The 20,387-nt window shown below is 39.3% G+C and overlaps 2 protein-coding genes across 3 annotated transcripts in view; both read right to left on the bottom strand.

Moving 5' to 3' along the window:
- PPM1E (protein phosphatase, Mg2+/Mn2+ dependent 1E) overlaps nucleotides 1-7,298 on the bottom strand; it is a 209,864-nt gene extending 202,566 nt beyond the window's left edge. Inside the window, exon 1 of the mRNA XM_047708954.1 lies at nucleotides 6,538-7,298. Coding sequence (XP_047564910.1) covers nucleotides 6,538-7,001 — 464 coding nt within the window. The 5' untranslated portion in view covers nucleotides 7,002-7,298. The remainder of the gene's footprint in view (nucleotides 1-6,537) is intronic.
- A 3,842-nt stretch (nucleotides 7,299-11,140) lies between these two features.
- Nucleotides 11,141-20,387, bottom strand: part of RAD51C (RAD51 paralog C) — a 57,131-nt gene continuing 47,884 nt past the window's right edge. For both annotated transcript variants that reach the window (XR_007123351.1, XM_047707009.1), the window contains one exon: nucleotides 11,141-11,159. The gene's annotated coding sequence lies outside the window, so the exon portion shown is untranslated. The remainder of the gene's footprint in view (nucleotides 11,160-20,387) is intronic.

Below are 20,387 nucleotides of genomic sequence, written 5' to 3'. Positions count from 1 at the left end.
AACTTTTAAATCCAAATATCCATTTGTGAGGATTAGTTTTGTTAGAACCAGGAAATGTAATCAATAGATCCATTGGTGCAGGTAAATCATAATACTTTATAATGTTCTGAAAATTGGAGGGAGGATATCACTGTTGACTCTTCTAACCTGTGAAACTTGCATTTCATCAGTATACCTCATTTACCACACTTGACATGAAATCAGTTGTCATACAGAACTGCCAATCTCAATCAGTACATCAAATATTAATAGCACCCAATTTCATATTCTGTATACAATTTCATATTTTGTATATTTTGTATGCAAATAGATTTTAGTATCTCCTTCTTTCACCCCAATGGATTATTATACCTCACTTTGAAGACCACTGCTCTAGTAGAAAATAGATATTTGTTGACCAAAAAATAATGAATCAAAACAAGTGCTACAAGAGGACTAATCCCTGGGTTTCTAAAGGGACACATAGAAGAGACACTAACTCATGACTGTGAGCTGGCAAAATGTTGCCAAATGGAGAACTTAAGAATGGGTAATAGATTGATCGGGCAGACTGGGGGTGAAGAAGCATGATATTCCAAGAAGAAGGAATAGTGTATTATTATGCAAAGGTGCAGAGGTAACAGCAAACACAGCACTTTCAAACTAGTGTATTAGTCGTCAAAAATGGCTGAAGTGGGGGCGCCTGGGTGGCTCAGTGGGTTAAGCCGCTGCCTTCGGCTCAGGTCATGATCCCAGGTCCTGGGTTCAAGCCCCACATTGGGCTTTCTGCTCAGCGGGGAGTCTGCTTCCTCTTCTCTCTCTGCCTGCCTCTCTGCCTACTTGTGATTTCTCTCTGTCAAATAAATAAATAAAATCTTTAAAAAAAAATGGCTGAAGTGTAGTTTCTAGAGCTGTAGAAGCGGGAGGGAGTAGGTATTTAGGGATTCAGAGATGAGCTGATGGAATGAGATTATAAGGCCTTCTTTGGATTTTATTTGAAGGGCAATGGAGAGATAAATGATGAAGGTATATAGTAAATAACTTGGCCTTGCCCAAAGAGAGGTCTAGCCTTTGTCCCTTGCTCCTGGGAGGTAACCTCTAAACCCTGGAATTTCTGGAGTAATAGTAGTATCATATATGTGAGACCCCTGGACCACGTGGTATCAGCCTGAACTCCAGTTCAACCAATCAAGCAATAAGTCTCAATAAAAACTCTGGACACTGACGCTCAGAAGAGGTGCTTGGGCTGGAATACTCTATGTGTATTACCACACATCAACCCTGGGGAGGGGAGCATTGTCTTCAATACTGAAGACAATGAAAGTTTCACATTTAAAACTCTCCTAGATTGTACCTATGCATGTCTTCCTTTGGCTGGTTCAAATTTGTATCTTTTCCCTAAAATGAACAATATCCATTAGTATAATAGTCTTTAGGGAGTTCTGTGAGTCTTTCTAGTGAACTATCAAATCTGGAGGTGGTTTTGAGAGACCCCTAAACTTAACAGTTGATGTCAGAAGTGAGGGAGGTCTTGGGTGGACTCTTCCCTCTTTATAGTTGGACCCTAACTCCTTGCAGCTGGGGTCAGAAGTCTTGGGGAGACTTGGTGGTCTGGAGGATTATGCCTTTAACCTCGCAGTTTGGCTAACTCTGGGAAAAGAGTAAAAATATTTAAGTAGTAGGGACAGCTACACAATCTACATAATCTAGAGTCTACAGAAATCACTTTGGGGGTGCCTGAGTGGCTCAGTGGGTTAAACCTCTGCCTTCGGCTCAGGTCATGATCTTAGAGTCCTGGGATCGAGCCCCACATCGGCTCTCTGCTCGGGGGGGGGGGGGGGGGAGCCTGCTTCCCCCTTCTCTCTCTGCCTGCCTCTCTGCCTACTTGTGATCTTTGTCTGGTTAAATAAATAAAATTAAAAAAAAATTACTTTGGCTATAATGGTGAGACTATATTGGTGAAGAGTAAGACTGGCAAAAGATGACAATGACAATGGGAATATCTGTGAGATATTTTCAAGGCAAAATTGATTGAATGTGAAGGGTGAGAGAGAGAAATCAGGAATGGACCCGCCAGAAAGAAAATCAGGATTTAGTTTTGCTTATTTGCAGGGGAGACAAGAAGAAGTTGGAAGATTGAATTGGGTGGTGAACATTTTGAGAAGCTTTTTACATATTCAGGTAAAGCTATTCCATTAGCAGTCAAAGCAGAGATGGATATAGAGTTGGGAACCATAATAACAAATAACCAAAGTCATGGGGGAAATTGATATTGACTACAAATAAGTCACCAGAGTGGAAAAGGTTAAGGATGAAATATCAATATTAAAGGGACAGTTGGAGTACTAAAAATTCACAGAAAAGCAGCAGCCTAAGAGGCAGGAATAAAACCCTAAAACTTAACCTTTTCAGGTTAACAATAAATGCTTGAAATTTTTTTCTTCTTTTTGTTAATGAAAATTTTCTCCATTTCTTATATTGAACATTTATTACTTCTTAATAAGAAAAAAGATGTAGTTTTAAATGAATATTTTAAAGCTTGCAGCCATGTATTTTTTCTACTTATATATGTAAAAGTGAGACAAAGTTTACTCATTTTCTTTTTTTTTTTTTTATTTTTTTTTTTTAAAGATTTTATTTATTTATTTGACAGAGAGAGATCACAAGCAGGCAGAGAGGCAGGCAGAGAGACAGGAGGAAGCAGGCTCCCTGCCGAGCAGAGAGCCCGATGCGGGACTCGATCCCATGACCTGAGCTGAAGGCAGCGGCTTAACCCACTGAGCCACCCAGGCGCCCCAGTTTACTCATTTTCTGACCTATCTCAAACTTAATAATGATTCACATAATTCAATGTAACTGAATTATTAATATCTAAAACCAAAAATTTTATTTTCAAAGCAATTTTAAAAGTACCTCCCACCCCTCATTACTATCTGGAACTACTTAACTTCACGGGGCTCCTGGAATATCTGTCTCCCCCTCAAGAAGACCAACAAAGACTAAATGAATAACTGAGGAAACAATTGCTCTAAAAATCTAATGACATAGAGCTCTAGTAAAGACTTCAGAGGATGTGTTTCTTCTGGATTAAAACAAATAGATATCCCCAGTATAGTGTAGATAAATAAAATACACCATATTGACCCATGTAACCTATGCATGTAGCCTCATATTCACATTTGCTATAAGATCAGTTACAAACTCTTATTTGCAAATTATTTCAAAGCTATAAAATATCTCATTTCTACCTTTACAAAAAGAGTCTCTCATTAACCTCAGAAATTCTAATACTATGTCACTAAAAAAATATTTAATCTCTTGGGGGACATTTAACCTTAAAATAAAACAGATCCTCTTATACTAGCAGCTGAAGGTTCTAAATCATTGGAGTTTCTTATTGACAACAGATCAATTCAGTGAGTAAGAGTAAGCATGCATTTATTATTGATTCTTAATGTTTAATAAACTGGAAAAAATGTTTAAATGGTCCTCAAGAAGGCTTTTATAGCCCACAACAGAGGTCTTCTCATCCAAGGAGATTTTTGCTGTTTTCAAACTGTTGTTCTTATTCTTTCAAAATGTTTTTTTTAATTTTGTGTTTTTTTTATGTGTTTTTTTAAATGTGTTTTTTTTAATCTGGTAGAGAAATATCTAAGTATACATTTCCCATTTTTTCCAATTTTGCGTTTTTAATGCAAAATCTTTATCCCAAATACTCTGAAAAATTTTTAAGTTGCTAATTATAACTGTATTTTGTCTATTTAAACCTTGATCCTTTACTTACCTAAGTAATTGCCTACCTCAAGTTAGCCCTGACTTTGAGTTTACCAAAATGAAGAATGTTAAATATATCTGGTGTTCTTGTTATAAAATTCTTGAGAAGCAAAATATTGAGAAAAACATTCACTGTTTTAATTTCCAACTGGTGTATACATAAAACTAATCAAAAAATAAGCACCTTGTTTCTTTTCTTCAGAGAATCTGTTTATTTAGCAGCTCCATATTGTGTATTTCCAAAATCCTGATAAAAAACACACACTAGAGACTTATAAAACTGGTATTAAATGCAGTGTTATTTTCTTCTCACACTAGTCCCAATTATTAAATTGGTGAATATATAGTTCAGGTAGCTCTATTTAAGAATTTCAGCCCCCTTTGACAAGCATGGCAGAGTTTTTAAAGTATGTCACAAATTCCCAAAATGAAAAGTGGGTGAGAAAATATTTGGGGGAAAGAAAATCACCTTCCCCAAATAAGCAATTTCAACATATTTCTAATCAGAATTATTTCAAAATATTTCCTAGGAAATTTAAGGACCCATCATTTCAAATATGTAAAGGAGAAACTTCTGGTTCAGAGATTGAGAAATGTCAGAATTACTTGTACATAATTTGCCATTTCTGAATTTAGATCCACTTTCTCATCTATAAAATAAAGTGCTTAGAGAGAAAACTGATCTACTTTTACAGTGTTTTCCAGTATTGACTCTGGTGACTAATTGATATGATTTTCTTTTATAAATAAAAAATAATTAGAAGTGTTAATTTAAAAGTATATTTTTAACACAGTGAAGGTTTCCTTTGTTTTTTTAATCTGTTAAGGATCTTAAAGATACTTTACATAAACAAGCCAGCCATTTTATATCTAAATAAAAATAGGTTAATAGCTTTTGTATGAAGCACAGTAAAAATGATAAAATCTCTGATTTAAGGTGAAATAATATTTTCTAACTTTGTTAGTTTTACTTCAAATCCAAACTTCTGTTCTCAAATGGCCATTTTATCATTTGAATATCTTTTTCTAGTTTTATGCATATTGAAATTAATCTTGCTTCCTTTCCTATGGAAAAACACATTTACCACCTTATCATCTTTATATAGATTCCATTTTTTAAAAAAACCTTTTTGAATGGCAAATGTTCATGGTTGTTCCAAACTAATGACTCTTCTTAATGAACCTTCTCTAATGTTTAAATGTGCGTCTCTTTGTCACTGCATTTGTAAAGGTAAGAACTGTCAAAAAAGGATCAGTGTGATGCTCAGATAAATTCCTCCACTTTGGTAAACATTTCCATTTTAACCAGAAGTTCTAAATGTCTTTATTTAGTGTTTAAAAATTACATTTCATAAGCCCTCTTCTCTGACAGTTTACAAACACTAGGAAGAAATGCTCTAAAATGTTAATACCGGTTATCCCTAGTGGTGGTATAACACGCCATTTTATTTTTTATATTTCCCAGAAAGCATTATTACTTTGGTAATCGGATTGCATTTCAAATTTAAATTTTAAAAGGCTTATAAAGTATAGGACATCAACACAGTCCACTTCTCCAGCAGAAAGGTTAAATGCTTTTCCCCTATTGATAAGCTTGTTCTTTAAGGGGAAGAATGATTTGATCAGGTGTCTGTCAGGTTGGATGAAGACTACATTTACTTTCCAGGCCCTTCTTTTAAGTTAGGCTTTGAACTTAATTGCAGTGATTCTTGCAGCAGTAAACTTTCGGGGGGCGGGGGGGCAGAGTAACACCTTTCAATACAACTGTAAGCAGAATGCCAAGAGACTCTCAGGTTTACCGATATTTTCAAAGACTTGTCAGTATTCTCCTCCGTCATTCCAGAACAATTCCATTTAGAAAGAAACGCAATTGTAAACCATTTCTATTTCAAGCCCATAAAAACCAGACCTGGGATGAAAGGCAAAGCCTTGACCTTTCTATTTCAGACTTTCATCTGTGTGGCTAAGCCATCTGCTTTCTCTCCCCTACCCCATCTACTTAATGGACTGAAAATATTGCACCTGATTGCAATTTTATCAAACCAGCCTGACTTTTCCACTTTAACGAATTACTACTCTTTCACCTCAAGTCTCGCTCGTAAAAATGTGCTTACCCTTCCCTCTCAATTCCTTCCCATCTCCCTCAATTATGAGTTATCAAATATCTTTAAGATACGCGGCTTCCGTGGATTAAGCCATCTCAAGATCTCTTCACTTTCCACACCGAGAGCCTGAAGGAAAACCTACTCCAGTTTCTCCTCCTGTGGCTATAAAGCCGGTATTATTATCATTGTTGTTGCGGTTACGCAGGAGGCACCTCGCATCGCAGCCTAGAAGGGAGTCGCGTCTCTCCGCCGCCAAACAACAGGGGACTCAGACTGGGAAAAGACAGACCCGGGTGGGAGGAAACCTCCACGATGAAGAAGGGAGCTGCTAACAGGGAGCTCGGAAGACTGGAAGAAAGGACCTTCCGAAGCACGAAGGGAAAGCGGTGTTTGTGAAGTGGAGCAAGAAGTGGGCGGCCGAGGTGCAACGGGAAGAAGGGGCCCGAGACCCGCGGGAGGGCCAGGGCCAGTGGGAGGGCGGGGGCCGAGGCGGGCGTGGGCAGCTCGTAGCGACCGCCGGGTCCGAGGAGCTAGGGCGCTTCTAGCAGCGCGAGGCGCGGGAGAGGGGGAGAGGGGGTGAAAAGAAGAAAAGAGAGCAGTTGAGGGGCCGAGAGAGCCGCGTCGAGGCCGGCGCGGCGGGGACAGCGGGCCCACCCCCAGCCAAGCCCCGCTACTTAACTATTTGTAGAGCTGCTGCAGGCACAGGTCCAGGCTCTCGCCCTCCACCTCCTCACGGGTGATGCGCTCCGACAGCGGCCGCGGGAGCGGGGGTAGAGGTGGCAGCTGGGGCTGCGGCGGCGGCACGGCCGACTGCCCCCGGGCTGCCGCCGCGTCCTCTTCCTCGCCCTGCGCCGCTGCCACCGCCTCTTCCCCCACCGCCTCCTCTTCGGGCTCGGGGTCTTGCTCTTGCTCTTGCTCCCCCTCCTCCGTAGCGGCCACAGTGGCCACCTCCTCGCCAGGGTCCTCGACCGAAGCCTCGGCCGCCTCAGCCGCTACCAGTTCGGGCTCGGCCTCGGGCTCCGGCTCCGACTCGGGTTCGGGTTCCGGCTCGGGCTCGCCGCCGCCGCACGGTCCGCGAAACTCGCCCAGGAATAGCTCCAGGAAGCGCCGGTAAGTTTTCTCCTCGGGGCTGCAGCCGGCCATCGTTGCTCATGCCCCGGGGCCGACCGGGAAGTAGGGAGGGGGGTAGGGAATCCAGGAAGGGGAGGGGGCTGCTCTCGAGCCTCGGGCTCCCGCAAAGGCTGTTAGCGGCCGCACCGGCACGAGCTATCAGCACTAGGTTGCCTGGAGAGGGCTCCCGCAGGCGTGCGCGCCGCCGAGCGCGGACGTGCGCGGCCCGGGGGTGGGGGCGGAGCGCGCCGCCCCCTCTCGGGTCTGGAGGGAAAGTTGTTGGCGGGCGCGCGCGCAGGGTCCAGCGGCGGCCCACCCTCCAGCCCTCCGGAGAGCTCAGCCCACGCTGCCTAGAGACTGTCGCCATGGTAACCGGCTCTAATTAAGAATTTCAGGGTCCCTCCCGTCGAGCCCGCGGAGTCGAAAAGGACACTCGACTCGCCCGCTCTCCAACTCTACATATCTTTACTGTATGGATACCCTAGCCTCAACTGGGTAAGAGTGAACTAAGACATCTCCCAAGTCTAGCTGCTGGTTCCCACTTGGATTGGATTTACCTCGGTTTTCCTTATCTGTCCCTGCGTTGCCTTAGCGTAGGTGTCTGTTGAAAGATACCGCAGTGTCAACACCTTTTGTTGTTGGTGACACTAATTTAATAAGTAGTTTGGGGGAAAGGGGTATCACACACCTTTCAAGTGGTAGGTTCCTTTGCATATATCCTCTCATTTGATTCAGTGAAGAAAATGGTGTTATCCTCCTTTCTTAAAGACAGGAAACAAGATTAATATATATCTGCTTCCAGGTTCCAAAGCTACTCACCATGGCATTGTAATTAGAACCCAGGTTATAAGCCTCCAAACCTTCTAGAACCGTTTTTCTTTTACTCTTCTCTTCTTTGCTTCTGCAATATGTCTATAAAGGCTTATTTTTATAGGACTTTATAGTTTACAAGTGTTTTCATACCTTTAATCCTTACAATAACATCTCGAGGTAGAAGACATCATTATCATTATGATTCCATTTTACAGATGAGAAAGCTGAGCCATAAAGATATGGTGACTTTGCTCAAGGTCACAAACAAGTGATGCAACAAGGACTAAAATCCAGGTCTTTTCACTGCAAAGCCATTAGTTTTCCAGCATTCCAAGACACCCTTCTGTAGTCTCTGTATAAAACATATTATACCTTATTATATAATATGTACTTTTCATACATTTTCTTTGCTCTTCTTCCCCATCCTTCAAGCCTCCTTTTCTTTCTTAGATTGAAACTGAAATGACTTTAAATGATCCTAATTTTCTTACCAAACTATACACAAACCTATTATTTTCAAGCCTTACTGAGGGGAGTGGGAGAAAGAGAAGCTGTGTTGTTATACAGCTGTATAGATGATAGCATCATTACTGCATACTGCCATGTCCATGGCAACATATAATTCGGCAAAAACATAGTGATTCTTTCTCTACTTTGAAAAACATGTTCACAAATTATCCACCCCATCCTCTCCATTTATTGTTTCTGGGTTTTAGTTAGATTTAGGGTCTGAAATACCATTTCTAGTTGGCTATTAATGGAAGAAGAAGGAGTGTCCCTGCCAACTGTTTTCATGTAATACTGTATTCTAAATCCCTGACCTGTTACTGTTATTTTAAGATTAAGTGGGTTGAGCTCACTAATGTACATTATGGCATCACGTAAAACAGACGTCCATTCTTTCTCCTAGTTCAAGATTAAATAATACATGATAGAAAGCATATAGTGAGTAATGCACATAAGTCCTCTATAACTATTTATTTTTGTCTCTGAGGTAAATGGAAAGACCCAATAAATAAGTCTGTTTCCAGACAAGCTAAATGTATTTATACGTGTTTTGTTTAAAATATCACCAGTGTAGAACAACTTTTCTATGAGATGCCAAGAAAGCCTTTAAACTCCTCATTTGTCTTTGTTCTCAATCCACCTGTTCATTTCCATTTCAGAATGTCTAGAAAAGACTGACAAAACTTTTAAGGCTGCAAACCTAAATGTCCACAACTTTACATTCCAATAACTTTAAAATCTCAGAATTTGACATAGTATCATTTAGTTCAAGAGTACATAGCTTTCACCTATAACAATTCATATCAAGCTACACCTTACTTTATAATGTAGTTGCCTCCCTGATCTAGATGACATTTATTTGTGACATTAATTTATGACTCAACTCACATATCAAAGGGAAGTATTATATGTTGAAGAAACATTACTACTAAGAGTAAAAAGCCCACACCTCTTTATTACTATAAATGAGAGGTGTGTTTGCTTATATTAATAAAGATATTCCTTCACAAATATGGATCCTATTCCTTTCATTTGACAGAGTAGCTTTGCCAGAAGGTTGCTGACAGCAGTGCTGGGATCTCAGAGCAGCTGTGTAGGATGATTTTGCCATTGTCAAGAAGTCTTTTTAGTCATTATTTTGCATTGCTTTACTTTCCTTTTCAGTTCCTTTTCTCCTACACTTTCCTAATCCCCTTTCTTACTATCTATTAAAAAATAGTGAGCTACGAAAGTGCATGTACCAAGAGTATTTAAATTTTTTGAAGTTTTTCTTTCTTCGTAAGAATTGCTTTCCTTCTAACCCTTAGATCTTTGAAGGAAATATACAATGCCCTTTCATGGATAATCATAGTAATGATGATATCTATAAAATTAAAAAGAATTGTTAGGGGCTCCTGAGTGGCTCAGTCAGTTAAGTGTCTGCCTTTAGCTCAGGTCATGATCCCAGGATCCAGCGATGGAGCCTCTCATTGGGCTCTCTGCTCAGCCTGGAGCTTGCTCTCTCTCTGACACTGCCACCCCCTCCCCCAACCTCATGCTTGCTCGCTCTCTCTGTCTGAAATAAATAAATAAAATCTTTAACAAAAAAAAAAAAAAAAAAAAGAATTGTTGAGTTTGGCAGTTTCTTATCATATGACCCAGGAATTCCTCTCCCAGGTATTTACCCATAAGAAATGAAAACATGCACACCAAACACATACACACAAAAAAACCTGGTACATAAATGGTTCACAATAGTTTTATTCATAATAGCTTAAACTTGGAAATAACCCAGATATCCATTAATAGGTGAGTGAATAAACAAATTGTGGTGTATTCATACAATAGACTACTACTCAGTAGTAAAAAAATTACTGATGAACACAATGTAGGTGAATCTCAAAAACATGCTGAGGGAAAAAAATCCAGGCACAAAAGGGTACATACTATATGATAATGTTTACATGAAATTCTAGAACAGGCAAAAATAATCTATGGTGGTTGCTTACAACTGAGGTGGCGTGGGAGATTCATGGCAAAGGAGTAAAAAGGAATGTGGAGGGGTGGGGGATTAAAATGTTCTATATCTTGGACGCCTGGGTGGTTCGGTGGGTTAAGCCTCTACCTTTGACTCAGGTCATGATCTCAGGGTCCTGGGATCGAGTCCCACATCGGCCTCTCTGCTCAGTGTGGAGCTTGCTTCCCCCTCTCTCTTTCTCTGCCTGCCTCTCTGCCTACTTGTGATCTCTGTCAAATAAATAAATAAAATCTTTTAAAAAAATAAATAACAAATAAATAAAATGTTCTATATCTTGACTGGGTGGTCACATCTATATATTCATTTGCCAAAAATTATTAAAGCAGGGCACCTGTGTGGCTCAGGCAACTTTATTTATTTTTTATTTATTTAATTTGAGAGAGTGTGGAGTGGGGGGATGGGCAGAGGGAGAAAGAATCCTCAAGCAGACTCCCCACTGAGCATGGTGCCCAACACAGGGCTCAAAGCCAGGGCCCTGAGATCATGACCTGAGTTGAATTCGAATCTGTTGCTTAACCAACTGAGCCTCCCTGGTATCCCAAGTGTCTGACTCTTGATTTCAACTCAGGTCTTGATCTCAAGGTTGTGAGTTCAAGTCCCATGTTTGGCTCCATGCCTAATTTTTTTAAAAAATATTAAAATGTACATTTTCTGTAACTGTATTATAAGTAAATTAAAGTTGATTTTAAAAATTAAACACAGGGATGCCTGGGTGGCTTAGTCGGTTAAGCATCTGCCTTCTTCTCAGGTCATGATCCAAGGGTCCTGGGATCAAGTCCTGCATTGGGCTTCCTGCTCTTTGGGGAGCCTGCTTCTCCCTCTCCCTCTGTTGCTCCCGTGCTTGTGCTTTCTCTCTGTCAAGTAAATAAATAAAATCTTTTAAATTTTTTAAATAAAAGTTAAACAGAATAGGGGCACCTGGGTGGCTCAGTTGGTTAAGCATCTGCCTTCAGCTCGGATCATTACCCTGGAGTCCCAGACTTCCTGCTCAATAGGGAATCAAAGTCTTCTCCCTCTCCCTCTGCTCCTCCCCCACTTGTGCTCCCTCCCTCTCTCTTGCTTGCTCACTCTCAAATAAAAAAATAAAATCTTTTTAAAAAAATTAAACAGAATTGATTAATATGTTAGTCCCTGTCCTTTCTGTTCTTGTATCACTCTTACCCCCTTCGCTCTGTATTATAGGGAGGCTGAACCTTTCAAGCTATATTCACCAGGTTCCTTGACAGTTTACTTCCAGCTGAAATTTTTTCAGTGGGAGGTATTGACAGGAAAATGGAAGGTGGGAGGAGAGGTGAAAACCAGGATATTTATTCCCTGTCCCTTATCTCAGTTCTAATGCCTACTGCATCTCGTTGGTAACTTTGCTCCCCCTGAATATGTCTATCGAAATTCCAATTTTTGCCTATGACAGCAGTCTCTGAGCTCCAGAAACATCAACTTCCTTCATTTGTCCATCAGCCTAGAGATGGTAGTGGCTTCTAGCTTCCTAATCTTGCCTGCTAGGGACCCAGTATTTGTGTTTTCCAAAAATCCATATGTTGAAATCCTAACACCCAAGGTAACACTAGTAGGTGTTTTGGGAGGTGATTATGTCATGAGGGCGGGGTCATAGGATTAGTGTACTTAGAAAAGAAGCTCAAGAGAGACCCTTCTCCCTTTCTACCACCTGAGGACACAATAAAAAGATGGTTTTCTAGGGGCGCCTGGGTGGCTCAATGGGTTAAAGCCTCTGCCTTCAGCTCAGGTCATAATCCCAGGGTCCTGGGATCGAGCCCCGCATCCGCATCAGGCTCTCTGCTCAGCAGGGAGCCTGCCTCCTCCTTTCTCTCTCTGCCTGCCTCTCTGCCTACTTGTGATCTCTGTCAAATAAATAAATGAAATCTTAAAAAAAAAAAAAGATGGTTTTCTATAACCAGACACTGAATCTGCCAGAACCCTGATCTTAGACCATCCAGCCTCCAGAACTCGGAGAAATAGATTTTTGTTGATTGTAAGTCACCCAGTTTATGATATTTTTGTTATAGCAGCCAAAGAAGACTGTCTTACCTTCCCTTTAGACTTTTCAGCCCTTCTACCCCTTGTATAACCAATTTCCTGATTCTATTCCCTCTGATTTCTTAACTGGATCTCAAGTGATACAGTAACAAATACAACTTTAAAGAACTATAAAATATATATATTTTTAAAAGATTTTATTTATTTATTTGACAGAGATCACAAGTAGGCTGAGAGGCAGGCAGAGAGAGAGGGGGAAGCAGGCTCCCTGCTAAGCAGAAAGCCCAATGTGGGTCTCAATCCCAGGACCCTGGGACCATGACCCGAGCCGAAGGCAGAGGCTTTAACCCACTGAGCCACCCAGGCACCCCAATAACTATAAAATATATTTTATATATAACTACAAAAGGAGTAAATGGACACTAAAGCAAGTTTAGATCTTCATAGTTGCTTTTGGGAACACTGAGCTTACTTGAAGTTAGCAGTAAATGATTTCCTAGAATTAAAAGTTATGATAAATTGCCAGGAATTCAAGGGTAGTGGGAGATAGAATGAATAGATAGAACACAGCATTTTCAGGGCAGCAAAAACTATCCTGTATGATACTATAATGATGGATATATAACAGCCATTTATGAAAGCACACAGGATGCACAACACAGTGAACCCTAATGTGAACTATGTACTTTAGTTAATAATGAATTAATTCAATTATTGGCTCAATTATTATAAATGTACCTAATATAAGATGTTAAATAATTGGGGAAACTGGACAGGGGGAGAGGGCATATATGGGAACTCTCTATCCTTTACACTCCTTTTTTTGGTAAATCTAAAACTGCTCCAAAAAATAAAGTCTATTAATTTTTTTAAAAAGTTAATAAAAATATTTGACATGTGGTAAATAACTGATACTTGTAACTACGAAAAATCTATTAATTTCAACTTATCTTCAGTTAATATTTTCTTGGTTATGCAAATGTACACGATACTGTCTGTTCTAAAGTATGCCTGTTTTATCTCTTTATAGGCAAAAAATAGAAATACTATCTCCAGAAAAGCTTCAATTTTATTATTGCTAATTATAAAAAACTATCAACTTGAAATTGATGCCATATCTCAAGTGATAAAGCAAATGTTTTTATATTTTTGAAAAAGTATAGTAACGATAAAACATATAAATATAATCTCAGATCTAGTACCCAGGGAAATGTTTAAGGCCAGGCCTTAAATGTTAAAATGTAAATATAAGGATGTGTAATTTTTCATTCATATTTTTTAAAATGAAGAATGGCTAATGTCTAAGTACTTGTTAAGATGTCAATTCACTTGTGTTGTCAAACTGACCAGTAGGGAGCAATAGAATACATGACAACTGAAAAAACTGAGCACATGGAAGTGTTTTCAAATAAGAATTTCTTCCTCCTTTCTCCTCAATATACCCTAGCTACATCTTTTCCATTCTAAATCAATAACTTTAAAATAATCTCCATTTGCTGCCAAAAATATGACTGCTATATTAATTTTTATTCCTTTTCTATTGCAAGCTAATTGGTCATTTTGCAGCAAGTCCAAAGTTGTCAAAAATAAAGTTCACATTAGGTAATAACAGGCCTGCATGCACTATTTCATTGGTTTTAACAAGCAAAGTCGTCCCCCAAAGAGCCTTTTTTTTTTTTAAAGATTTATTTATTTATTTATTTGACAGAGAGAGATCACAAGTAGACAGAGAGGCAGGCAGAGAGAGAGAGAGAGGGAAGCAGGCTCCCTGCCGAGCAGAGAGCCCGATGCGGGACTCGATCCCAGGACGCTGAGATCATGACCTGAGCCGAAGGCAGCGGCTTAACCCATTGAGCCACCCAGGCGCCCCTGAGAGCCTTTTTTCTAATGTTTTTACCACTACTGATAAAAATCTTTGTTTTTATCTAGCATAGTTCTTTGAGGAACCAAAATTATTTGTGAATTTATTATGACATGCTTATGAAAGAGGAAGCAGGCAGGGGTTTGTGGTAATTTCTGATGAAGGTACTGTAAATGGCTAACATGTGGTATAATCCTGTAATTAAGGGTTCTTCTAAAATGAATTGACTCTATTTTAAAAATCCACTTCAATAATTTGCTACTAGTTTTCACTTTACAGAAACTAAAAAGTGCTTTATGGTGGAAAAAAAATCTATCTTTATTATTATCATCTAATCTTTAGGTCCCTTTATATATTTACTTAGAGTAAATACATGCAAGAATTGAGAGTGATATTAATCATGTTCTATTTTAGTCAGCAGATGCCCATTACCCACTCTGGAGCATTCCTCAAAAAAATCCTACTGCGTTTTAAAATAAAAATGAAGCAGGCAACTAAATATGAAAACTTCACAAAGGTGGTTTCTATGCCCAGAGAGTTCTGAACACTTTATTCTTTGTTGAGTGTGGATCTAATGGAATTGAGCCACAATGACATTTGTGACTAGAAGGGAAGATGGAAAGGATTCCATTAACCTAGAGTGCTGTAACATATGGTAATCATAGGTGGTAGAATAGCTGTGTTGGACAAGAGTAGAAGTAAGCCATGTGGCACAGACATTATCAATTACCACACATGGCAACCATGCTGACACAATGTATCTTCTCCAGAAAGGAAATGATCTGGGCATATGAAGCCATTTGTTGCCTTATGAAAGAGTGATCTATAAATGACATATCTGGCACCAGTAGAGCACATGTGGTTTCTAGTAATCCTGCAAGTTGAGGACTATTAAGATTTGATGAACCTCCATAAACCTAAATAACAATACAACAGTTATTTGAACAAAAGCAGCAAATCAAAATATTTATGCAAAATAAATTTGGGTCCTTCGTGTATAAAATTATTTTTTAAATACCTTTTTAAATTATCATATAGATTTTGGAATTTTGTATCTCTGGAAATATATGCCAATAATTTCATGAGCCTTGGGGCACCTGGCTGGCTCAGTTGTTAAGCGTCTGCCTTCAGCTTGGGTCATGACCCTAGGGTTCTGGGATCAAGCCCTGCATCAGGCTCCCTGCCCAGCAGGAAGCCTGCTTCTCCCTCTCCCACTCCCCCTGCTTGTGTTCCCTCTCTCACTGTCTCTTTGTCAAAAATAAATAAATCTTAAAAAATAGTAATAATTTCAAGAGTCTTTAAGGTATAAAGCCTATGGGCATAGGAAAAGGTCAAGATTAAATCTAAGCTGTACTAGGAGATGGAATTACAATAATTTGTTCCCAGTTTTGAAAAAAATATTGAATTTGAAAGAAACATGTTAAAAACTGTGTTCTAAGAAAATCTGATATAGAGACATTCTTTCAGATGAGTGCAGGGTAGATTGAAGAGATTGAAGGCTGAAAGATCAGTTGGGCAATGGGAAAGCATGAGAACACAGAGGGAATGAGGTCACTGGGAATGAAAATGAACACAAGAAGCTAAAATACACTATACAGGAAAATCTGAAATTCTTTTTTTTTTTTAAGATTTTATTTATTTATTTATTTGACAGACAGAGATCACAAGTAGGCAGAGAGGCAGGCAGAGAGAGAGAGAGAGAGAGGAGGAAGCAGGCTCCCCGCGGAGCAGAGAGCCTGATGTGGGGCTTGATCCCAGGACCCTGGGATCATGACCCGAGCCGAAGGCAAAGGCTTTAACCCACTGAGCCACCCAGGTGCCCCGAAAATCTGAAATTCTAAGATAACACCTAAAGACACAAGTTGGAAAGAGCTGGCAACCCACCTAGGGAGGCTCTCAGAGGCTGTTCTGGATATCTACTGCACATAACAAACTACCTCAAAACTAATGGCTAAAACAGAAACTATTTCAAAGTATTTCCCAGCTCTGTTAGTTGACTGGCCTCAGTTAGGTGGTTTTCATTTGTAGGTCTCATGAAGTTGCAGTCGATAGCAGTTGGTTGGGTATAAAGTCATCTGAAGGTTCAAATGGATTAGATGTTCAAGAGGAGGACTCACTTGGATTATACCTTTTTCATCTATATTGAAAAACATTGAGTGAAAAATTACTAACATGTACATTGTTCTCAAGATGCTAATTTGACTGTGTTGCCAAACGGAGAGCTGAAGCTGGCTATTAACTGGGGGGGTCAGCTAGGCCTATCAATTTTAATGCTTACATATAACATCTCCAACATGATGGCCTTATAGTAGTTAGACTTCTTACATGGTGGCTCAGGATTCCAAGAATAAGTATTCCAGTACATATGATAAAAGAGGCATAGCCTTTTATAAATGGTGTCATAAGTCAATAACACCACTTCTGTGGTACACTATTAGTCAAAGCAGTAATAGGCCCATTCAGATTTAAGAGAAGGGGACAAAATACATCCCACTTCCAGATGAGAAGAGTATCAAAGAATATTCAGAGACTACCATAGTGATAATCACCTGCATGAATTTATGACAAAGTATAGCAACTTGAACTTGGAGGTTCAGAAGTATGAGTGTTCCAACCTTAATTACACAGATGGATGTTAACTAAAAAATCTCAAAAGAAACTGATGTATAAAAATCACAATAACATACAGATTTACAATGAGAACTATTAACCTCCATCGAGACCAGACATTTACACTGATCTGGCTGAAACTAAAGTAACTAGGATCCAATTTATTAACCAGTTGATCACTTATGTGCATGGAATCAGATAACAGCTCACTATGATTCAGATATTTAATAGCATCAGACTGAGATAGTCTGATGCAATCATTTCTAAAGTAAGGATCAGGTGTCAAGACCGATCTAAGAAGGACCCTCAACCTTTGGACAGAGCTTGAGTAGTTACATAGAAGCTTGCTCCATTGTGACCCTCTGTTTTCTACCATACATAGTGTTTACCAAGCCTTCTTTTGATTGACACATTTTTTTTAAAGATTTTATTTATTTATTTGATAGACAGAGATCACAAGTAGGCAGAGAGGCAGGTACAGAGAGAGGGGGAAGCAGGCTCCCTGCCAAGCAGAGAGCCCAAAGCGAGGCTCGATCCCAGGACCCTGGGATCATGACCTGAGCCGAAGGCAGAGGCTTAACCCACCGAGCCACCCAGGTGCCCCTTGATTGACACATTTTAAGAATATGGCCCCATGCCATATTTTCTCAGGTTAGAGTTTCCAATCGCATTTTTGAGGTTTTGGGCCAAATAAATCTTTGTTGGAGGGCTGTAATGCATATTTTAGGATGTTTAGCAGCACACTTTTACTTCTACCCACCATATGCTAATGGCACCTATCCCTACAGTTGTGATGACCAGAGTATATATACACTGCTAAATGTCTCCTGGGAGATAAAATCATCCCAAGTTGAGAACCACTTCATTAATATAATTAAGAGCATGGGCTCTGCAGTTAGACTTCTTTTGAATTTCTGATAGGCTGTTTCCTAATTTGAGCAAGTTGTAATTTACAATGTATATTCCTTGTTTTTGGTCACCCAGCAGTAATACCAGTTTCCTAGCAGCATCTATTCTCTTTGAGGGAGTTACCTCTCCTCCGTTTTATGTAGTTTGGATAGGATTTCTGGCCTCCTCTTACACATGCCAAAGATAATTCTAGTGAGTTCTCCCAGATTCTACCCATTCTGGGGTCAGACACTGATCTAAGTTAGGTCAACAGAATACTCTCTCCCCAGACTTTAAATATTGAGCAAGAAATAAAGATAGAAGAAGGGTGATAGTTCATTCATCTCAGTGGACTCCTACCATTCTCATGGTCCTTGCTGTCTGACACTCTGAAATTAACCAGATCATGCATTTCCAAGCTGATTTCTTCTGCCTTCCTACCATTTCTGTGCTTTTTTTTTTTTTAATATCTTTACAATATGTTCTTTTTGGTTTAAATTGCCAGTAAGTTTCCATTACTTAAAACTGAAGAATACTAATAGATAAAACTTAGCTGAGGATAAAAATACTTACCCCTAAAAGTTATTAAATGGGTTACTTTAAAATAATACATGTAAAGGACTTAGCACAGTCCCCGGCATGCGGCAATCATACAATAAATGTTAGCTACAATTAGTAAGACTCTTCAAGATTTCATAGTATAATTCTGACAGCAAATTTATTTCTCTAAATTCCAAGTTCTTGGAGTAAAACTCCCTGACACTAAGTATATCTCTTATAGAAGTAATAATTTGGCAACTGACTAGATATGAAGTCATTATGAGAGCAGACCTTTGAGAAAGATTCTAAAATTAAGAGAAGTGGAGAACAAACTGGTGGTTACCCGAGGGGAGGTAGGTAACGGATGAGTAAACTAGGTTAATTCTTCCAAGGTCGGAAGGAAAAGTGGACATTTTAAGGTATTCTTTCATAATCAACAGAAGCCAATTTGGGCTGATTTAAACAAAAAATTTACGGGAGAGCTAATAAAGTAGGAGAAATATAGTCACTTCAACTATCTTATCCAGCCATTGCTGCTAAAATATATGCATTTCAATCATTTTTTCCTAGTCCTTGGTCTTCCACTCAAGTTTCAAGGAGTAGAGAGGCAGGAGCATGACTGACTTGGCTTGAGTTCCCTGCCTACCCATCACTAATGAGGGGGCACGACACCAGAATTTACAGTCCCACTAAGACTGCATAAATTGAAGAATGGGAAACACAACTGTACAAAAGAAAAATGGGGAACTATTAAGTAGGAGACATGTGCTCACTTCAGCAGCACGTATATTAAGAAGGGAACATGTATGTTTATTACCAAAAAACACCATATGAGTGAATATTAAAGGGGTCTCCAATTCAGGCAGAGGATGAGATGCCAAGGGAAGAGAGTTTCAAAGTGTCAAATGTTGCTTAAAAGATGAGGACTGTAAGGGGAAAAGGCCTGCAACTCCATCAATTTTATTGAACTTTGGAGAATATAACTTCGGTAGAGTAGTGAACAAGTGAATATAAAAGCCAGGTTAGAAAAGGAAAGGAATGATGAGAGGTCCAGTTTTTAGTAAATTCATAAAGTGCTTCTTCCTCTATAGTGTTCTTTATCTAAATTAAGCAACTCAAGGCAGCCTTGAAAGCATAACCAAGTTTATAAATGTTGCACTTCCATTTTCATTAAATATCTGAAAGCCAATTGTGTGCCAGGGATACCGTCCTAGTGATTAAGATCCCTGCTTTCATGGGGCTTATAGTCCAGTGGGAGAGTTCAATAATAGGTTAATAAATAATGCCTTCAGATAGTGGTAAATGCAATGAATAAAATTAGATTATTGTGACAGTAGCAAAAGAAGAGAGGTCAACATTGTGTAGGATGGTCAGGAAAGGCCTCTCCAGGGAGGTAAAATCTGAACTAAACATGAAAGACAAGGAGTAAACGACATGGAAACCCAGAAAAGCTGGTATAAAGGTTCTAAATCAAGAATGAACTTGTGTATGCTTGAAGAACAAAGTTCCATGTAACTGAAGCATAGGAACCAAAGTGGAATGGATGGTATCATATGAGCATGGAAAGGAAAGCAAAAGTCAGATCATTTAGAGCATCAGTGAAGAGTTTGGCTTTTATTCCAAGTACAACAGTAAGCCACTGGAGAGTTTTAAGTAGGGAAGTAACATAAGCTGGTATATATTATCTTTCTAAAAGATCCCTTTGGCTGCTACCATAGAAATAGATTATAGGGGAGATAAGTAAAAGTAGGGAGAAAGTTGGGAGGTTATTGCAGTTATCCATGTGAGGAAAACGACTATATTTAAGACATAGTTTGTGTATAAGTGACAGGACTTGTTGATATGGGATGTGGGATTGAGGATATGAAAGAAATCAAGTATCAAAGATTGAAAGTATGAAGTATGATCAAGTATGAAAGAAATCAATATCTTCAATATTTGGTTTGAATGAAACTGGGGGTGTTTGAGGGAGTAAGTTTGAAATACTTATTACACATGTAAGTGAAGATGTCAGGTTGATGGTTGATTATACCAATGTGGAGCTGAGAAGAAAAAACATGACTGAATTACTTATCAGTATCCTCCTTTTCATCAATTTGAAATAATTCCTTATCTACCATTTTCGAATCTAACCAACATCTTAGCCATGAAAAAAATACTTTTAAAAATAAGTGAATCAGGGTTCCCT

The sequence above is a fragment of the Lutra lutra genome, chromosome 16 (assembly GCF_902655055.1).
Source record: "Lutra lutra chromosome 16, mLutLut1.2, whole genome shotgun sequence".
In the NCBI taxonomy this organism is placed as follows: Eukaryota; Metazoa; Chordata; class Mammalia; order Carnivora; family Mustelidae; genus Lutra; species Lutra lutra.
This window is presented reverse-complemented; position numbering and strand designations above follow the sequence as displayed.